The sequence below is a fragment of the Chrysochloris asiatica genome, unplaced genomic scaffold (assembly GCF_000296735.1).
Source record: "Chrysochloris asiatica unplaced genomic scaffold, ChrAsi1.0 scaffold00033, whole genome shotgun sequence".
Lineage (NCBI taxonomy): Eukaryota > Metazoa > Chordata > Mammalia > Afrosoricida > Chrysochloridae > Chrysochloris > Chrysochloris asiatica.
In genome coordinates, this window is record NW_006408551.1 from 23,209,821 (window position 1) to 23,217,416 (window position 7,596).

A 7,596-nucleotide genomic window follows, 5' to 3' on the forward strand; every position below is an offset into this window, starting at 1 on the left:
ACAACAACAACAACAACAACAACAAGGAGTAGCTGGTAGGCCAGCTGCAGTTCAAACTGACCTTGTCATCCAGTGCTTACACTACAGTGCCTCAGGTTTGCTATGAGTCAGAACCAACTCGATGGCACTTAACAAGAACAACAATATGGATAAGAGAGTGATTTGAGCAACCAAGGAATATTCGGAAGCCCAAGACTCACCTGTTCTGCCAACTGCCATCTTCTGAGCAGCCAATTCACCAGCGATACAGCTGATGGTAACTTGATAAAGTCGTCCGGGAGTTAAGTCTTTAAAATGAGTTTCAGTAACCTGAGGTGTTAATATTCTGGATTCCTTGATGGTCCCTTGGTGAGACAGGGTAACGTTGTAGGAATCCACATCTCCAACAGGTCTTTGCCACTTCACTTTAAGAGAGGTCAAGCTGCCATCATTTGTCACCTTCAAATTTGAGACTTCCATGGGGACTAGTTAGGAAAGAATGGAAAACAGACTTTGACTCAGTCCAGAGGCCACATTTTAATCTGTACTTGAACTCCTACAAGCCACATCCCTTCTCAGAAGAAAACTACCACTGCAAACAAGAGTTCTTTAAGACTAAAGAAAAGTTGTCAAGTCAGTGGGGAGAGTACAAACCTGGCAGTCAGGAGCCTCAGGTATTTTGGTTCAGACTTGGTGATCAGTCAGCTGGGCAGCTTTCTTTATCTTACCCAGCATAGTGTTCCTTCTTGGTGAATCAGGGCTTACACAAAAGACCTAACAAGGTCCTTTCCCATTCTGAAATTCTTTAAATGGGATGCTCAAAGAGGTGCGTCATCTAATTTATCCAGTGTTTATGTACTTAATAATGTTGTGGGTAAGTGCTGTCAAGAAAGTTGCAACTCACAGCGATGCTGTATGGGGTTTCTGAGGAGCAGCTGGTGATTTTGAACGGCCAACCTTGAGGCTCAATGTCCCTTGTGGTACAGTGTTAATCCTACAGAGCCATACTAGGATTCTGTTTAATCATTTGTTGTTATTAAGTGCTGTGGAGTCGGTTCCGACTCATAGTGAGCAAGAATAAATAATGCCAACTGTCATTGAGTTGATTCTAACTTATTGCAACCCCAAGTGTGACCAAATAAAACTGTGTTTCATAGCACTGAGAAGAATATGAGCGACACAAAAGTAAGAGATGCCTGCTTACGAGAAAGAGGTAGGAATCCTTACGGCTAAGTGCTAGTGTAAGTGTTAGAGTAAAAGAAGATCCCTAGTTTATTAAACATTTCCTTATTTGAGCTTTGTTCTTGCCCACTGTCTAGAAGCACTTACCTGTCCGGACTAGTCTTGATCGGTAGTTTTGCAACCCTGCAGCCTCAGTCACAATGGTGAGGTTGTAAAGGTGGCCAGGCGTCAGCGCGTGGAAAGTGAAGGAAGTTGCATGCTTGTCCACAACACTGCTGTGAACTAGAATCCCTTTATCCATCAACATCAGCTGGTATCGGTCCACATTCCCAGAGCCATGGGACCAGGAAATCAGGAGAGAACTGGTTTTTGTGGAAACACCAATATCTTTCACCGGAGATGGCACTAAAAGGGAAAGGGCAAGGGAGGGAAAGCATGTCTAAAGTGTCATTCATAATTTCCTTATGGAGGACATTTGTTGTTTTTAAGTGCACTCGAGTTGATTTCAACCTGACCCATAGCCACTCTGTATAGGGTTTCCAAGGAGTTGCTGGTGAGCCTGAACTGCTGACCTTGCAGTTCAAACTGCTTTGCAGACTGGCACATTAACCCACAGCACCAGACCTGGTTTATTTATAAATCACACATTCATAGATACATGTTTATAAATTTGCCTGGAGTAATAACAGTAATGAATAACAATACACGATTTCCCTGCATTAGTGCCCTTTTTAAAGTCTGCACCTTAAAGTTACATCATAGTTTACTTGTCTGTCTCCCCTACTTGCTGTTGTTGTTTTTAAGTGCTGTCAAGTCAGTCCCAACTGATAGTGACCCTGTAGAGGGTTCCCAAAAAGTGGCTGGTGAGTTTGAAGTGCCGACCTTGCGGTTCAAACTGATCTTGTGGTCCAGCACTTATCTTACAGCACCACGCCAGGTCTCCTCCACTTTGTTGTTGTTGTTGTCAGGTGCCATCGAGTCGGAACCGACTCATAGCGACCCCATGCAGCACAGCAGAACAAAACAATGTCCGATCCTGGGCCAACCTCACTACCGCTGCCACACTTGAGTCCATCAATGATGCTACCTGGCCAATCCATCTCGTTAGGGGTCTTCCTCTTTTTCTCTGACCCTCCACCTTACCCAAAATGACATCCTTCTCCAGTGACTGTTTCCTCTGGACAATATGTCCAAAGTATGAGAGACGAAGCTTAGCCATCCTGGCCTCCAAGGAGCTCTCTGGCTGCACTTCTTCCAAAACAGATCTATTGGTTCTTTTGGCAGTCCATGGCACTTTCAGTATTCTCCTCCAACACCACAACTCAAAGGCATCAATTCTTCTATGATCTTCCTTATTCACTGTCCAGCTTTCACATCCACTTAGTAGGTAATTAAAGATTATTTTTGTAAATAATGTCTGACAAGATGTAGCAGTAAAAAGAAGAGGAAAGGAAAAGAATGATATAAGATTTAAAAATTGAGAGAAAAAACATGGAGAGAAAATGGAAGGAAAGAAACTGACATGAAAGAAACATCATCAAAAGAGGTGATAATGTGTCCGCAGGTCTGAGGATGTGTGGGTGCATGAGGTGGCTGATTTCTCATCAAGTCAAGGGAGTAAGATTTGTTTCAAATATAGATATATTTAGGAAATATCATGTCTTGATGTTATGAGAATAATACATAAAGGAGGAAAACATTGAAAAAAAATGTTTTATGGAACAAACTTAGAAAAGGAGGCAGAAAATCCTATTGCCTATGATTTGAGTTAAAAGGGTTATTAGGTAATTGTTATAATGACTAATTGCGACTGTAAAGGTAGAAGTTTTGTAACAAAAACAGGGGAGTAGTTAATCTTACAGTCCAGAAACAGAGGACCCTAGGACCATCAAGAGAAAAGAGCACAAGTGGAATGCGGGACCATATGCAGAGAAGTGGCAACACCGGAGATGGAAGCAGAGATAAAGACATGGAGAGGGGGAGCAGCTGAGGACTCTAGACTCATGGAAAGAGAGGGACTGAGTAATGGCAGCCAGGAGGCAGGCTTACAGAATGTGCCTTTGTTTAAATTATTATATATTCTTGAGTGCTTTTGTACATCTCCCCATTCCCCTCTCACCCCCCTAAAAAAGTAGGGAATGGAAGCAAATACTGTTGAATGATGTTACACGGAGGACATTGTAATCATTGCAATGAAATCATGGTGTAAAGCCAATGTTCTCCCATGTAAACTATCACTCAGTCCATAATTTAAAAACAAAAACAAAAAAAAGGGTTATGTTCAAAATGGAGGAAGACTCCAGTTCCAGATAAGTTGTGTGACTTGTTCAAAATCACCCAGCAAGTTGGTAACATAGCATGCCTCATTATTTTCAGTCCGGTCCACTGATGCATCATGATTTGATGCTACAGTACAGCCTTTCCCGCCCCACTTTTTTTTTTTTTTTGACTGGGAAGGCAATCCAATCCCCTTTCTTGAATAAAAATAATTTCAGAATTATCATAGATGATTGAATACCAAAAGCTACGTAAACATGTCTTACCTGTTGATCCATTGGTGTAAACTGTAGAGGAACGTTTATCTCCAGAAACAGCTGTGATGGCAATATTATATTTACTACCAGCAGTGAGGTTAAAAAATGTATATTTGCTCCATGAAGTACTTTCTTGAACTTGGACCCCCTGTATCTTTTGGTTATTATCATCAAATAACTGCACCTCATACCAGGTAACTTTCCCCAAAGAAGGAGTCCACCAAACATGCAAGCTGGTTGAAGTGGTCTTCTCTTTATTGACTTCAAACCTAGCAGGAGGTAAAGGATCTGCAAGATAAATACCAAGAAAAAGAACATGGTTTGACAACTTTTTCAAATATATGTTTATCTTGCTGCAATCCAGATGAACTGCATTTTGCACATTTCATTGTGTGGCGCTGTATGCTAAGCAAGGTTGGCAGTTCAGACCCATCAGCTGCTCCTTGAAAGCCCTATAAGGGGTTGCTATGAGTGGAAACTAACTTGACAGCACTTGACTACAACAATAACAACAAGATGTACTAATACAATGTTAAAATACAGTTGTAAATTATGGGAGAAAGGTGTGGCCGCTACTTCAGTAAGGATTTCAAGAGTTGGCACCCTTATGGGGCAGATCTACTTTGTCCTATGTAGTCAGTAGGTGTCAGAATTGCCTTGACATCAGTGGGTTTGGTTTTTGGTAATGTTTCCAACCACAAAGACAAATATAATTGGACTTATAAAGATGTTGTTTTTGTTAAGTTCCATTGAGCTGGTTCCAACCCACAAAGACCCTGTATAGAGTGTCCAATGAGAGGCTGGTGGGTTTGAACTGTCCAGTGTTTTCCTACAGCACCACACCAGGACTCCAGAGATACTGATAATAAAAGTCAATAATAATGAAAAGTTTTTTAAAAGAGAAAAGAAGTGTTTGAATTAACAAAATAACCAATTTACCATGGAATCATTGGAATGGAACCCACTCCATATTTGTATGGGGTATCCCTGAAACAAAGTCACATTTTACTACCAAAAAACCCCCACTATTTCATTAAAACACACAAACAAATCTCTTAGTTACTAGTCATATGAACTCTTTTTTTCTAATAAAACTGTTTTGCTGAGTTAATTCTAGCCTCAGAAATCCAAGCAAGATTATATTCTTGTTGGTTTGCATGTTTAGCAAACTTTTTTGAATAAGTACTGAGAATCTCAACAGAAAGAACATATGTATTAAGAAAACTCTTGAAGTTTGTACTGGACTTGTTGTATTCCAGAGAGATTTTTGGCAGCAATGATCATATATATGATCTGGAGCCCTAGTGTGGTGCTGTAGGATAAAACACTAGACTACTAACCACAAGGATGGCAGTTTGAACCCACTAGCTGCTCCTTGGAAATCCTATAAAGGGTCACTATGAGTTGGAATTGACTCAAAGGCACTTAGCAACAATAATATACATACATAATCTCAGGTGGTTTTTAGATATTAGAAAACCACAAAAGAGATTAAACTAGGTTTGTTCACTAAAATAGATTCTATCAATAGCTGGAACCCACCTTATCACTAGATTTTCTAAACTTCAGTTCTGGGAATGAAGCATATGGAAAACTCTGTAACTGCTAGAGCCCCAGAGGAGATGGGAAGCCCTGTGGCTAGTTACCCACTAGTTTTCAGCTCTCAAATTCATGGGTTGAGAAATCTCACTTTTCTAGTATTGAATCTCCGATGTGGAATTTGAAATAGGATGAACAGCATGCCTCAGGGTTTGGAAGAAGGTCAAAGAAATTTAATGAAAAAAACAACAACAACACTCTTTTGGTGCAGTAAGAGCTATCTGAGAAATAAGGCTCTCCTTATCCTGAGAGAAGGGTCCTGGTGGTGCAGTGGGTTAAGCATTGAGCTGCTAACCACAAGGTTCAAATCCACTAGCTGCTCCAGAGAAGAAAGCTGAGGTTGTCTGCTCCTGCCCAGATTTGCATCCTCTGAAACCCTAAGCAGTTTTACTCTGTTCCATAGGGTGACTATGAGTCAGAATGTTGTTGTTGTTGTTGTTGTTTTTTAAGTGACACCACAAGAGTCCCTGGGTGGTACAAACAGGTACTAGACTACTAGTTGGAAGCTTGGAAGTCAAGATTGCATAGATTCCACTGCAGTACTACCTTTTGGTTCTAGAGTCGGATTCCCTGGTGTCTGCTACTTTCCTGCTCTGTCACTTGGGGCCATTTCTTCACCTCAATGTACTCATGTTGCATCATCTATGTAATGCTGATAATAACAGTATCTTTTTAGCAGAATTGTCATGAAGCTTATATTGAATATAAAGCATTTGGAACAGTGTCTAGTACAGAGTAAGTGCTTAACGCCAACTCTTGTCATTACTGGCCCTCTGCTGGCACAACGGTCAAGGGCTTAGCTGCAAAGCAAAAAGTTGATGGCTTGAAGCAGCTTTTTAAGAGAAAGACTTCTTAATCTGCTCAGCCTAGACTACGGAACCCTATGGAGTTCTATTCTGTCACATGACATTGCTATGAGTTGAAATGGACTCAATGACATCAAACAACAATTCAGAAGATACTGCCCCACAAGAAACAAGGAGGTACACTGATAGTGAGCTGATCTGGAGTCAGACTGAACTAAATTCAAAATCCCAGTTCCAGCAGCCATCAGTCAAGAGACTCTGGGCAAGTTACTTAATCCATGTATGCCTCATTTGTCCTATAAGTAAGAGGGAACTGCATAAAGTTCAGGGGAAAAGTGAATTTAAAAGATAGTGAAATTTTTCTATCAACTCTGGAATTGCCCTTGAATAATAGTAATATCTACCTTAGTGGCACTGTAGGATCAGCACTGGACTTCGAACCACAAGGTCAGCAGTGAAATGCACCACCTGCTCCTTGGAAACCCTATACGGGGTCACTAAGAGTCAGAACAACTCGATGGCACTTAGCAACCACCACCACCTTAAGTATGTTTTCAAGATTAACAAATATAGAGGAGATGTTAGCTCATGCAGAATGGGTACTTAGTAATATACACTAATTTATGCCTACTTTATCATAAAGTATGTTTTCCTCCTAATAACTGAAAAGTGGAAGCAAACAAATAAGATTTTTAATACATTAAACTGATAGCCTTAATTGTCTACTTCATAAAAAAAATGGCTTGATAAAAGCTATTGTTCTCTCCATGTACAGAAGAAAAAAGAGCAGTAAGAACTGAAGAGGCTTGGGATCAATTAAATCCAACGGACTAATGGAACATAATGAACATCAGTCTCCATAACTTTAAGACCAGAAGAGCTAAACAGTACCTGGCTCCCACTACCAACTGCCTTGAAAGGAATCACACTAGAGGATCCCAGATGAGTGGCAGAAAATGTGGAGTAAAACTCAAAATTATTTAATAATAATTTTAAAAAGACCACATTTACTGACCAGAAAGAGACTGGAATAACCTGAGACTATGGCCTTCAACCTTTCCTCAGGCTTGGAAAGGAACTCACCTTCGTGGCCCAATTTTCAGCTAAAGCACTAGATAGGCTTATAGAGGAGGACAACACTAGCAAGGTCTGCTCACCATGGAATGGTCAATCATTCAAAATCAAAAGGGCAACATTTACTTAAGGACAAAATTAAGAAGGGATAGGAAGGTGGGTAGAATGCAAATAGGAACCACAGGGAGGAAGCAGGATAACTGCTGTTGCATAGAGGAGGGTATAATCATTGATGATGAAGAAAAGTGTATGATTTGTTGAATGTAAAACTGATAATCTTGTCTGTATGTTGTTGTTGTTAGGTGCCATTCAGTTGGCACCAACCCATAGCAACCTTATGCACAGCAGAATGAAACACTGCCTGATCCTGCGCCAACCTCACTACTGGTATCACGCTTGAGTCCATCGATGTTGCCACTTGG

The 7,596-nt window shown here is 40.7% G+C and overlaps 1 protein-coding gene across 3 annotated transcripts in view; it reads right to left on the reverse strand.

Annotated features, from left to right (window-relative positions):
* Positions 1-7,596, reverse strand: part of PTPRB (protein tyrosine phosphatase, receptor type, B) — a 117,254-nt gene that overhangs the window by 94,799 nt on the left and 14,859 nt on the right. For all 3 annotated transcript variants that reach the window (XM_006859556.1, XM_006859555.1, XM_006859554.1), the window contains exons 3-5: positions 3,705-3,983; positions 1,309-1,566; positions 201-464 (exon numbers count right to left, since the gene is read on the reverse strand). In XM_006859556.1, coding sequence (XP_006859618.1) covers positions 201-464; positions 1,309-1,566; positions 3,705-3,983 — 801 coding nt within the window. The remainder of the gene's footprint in view (positions 1-200; positions 465-1,308; positions 1,567-3,704; positions 3,984-7,596) is intronic.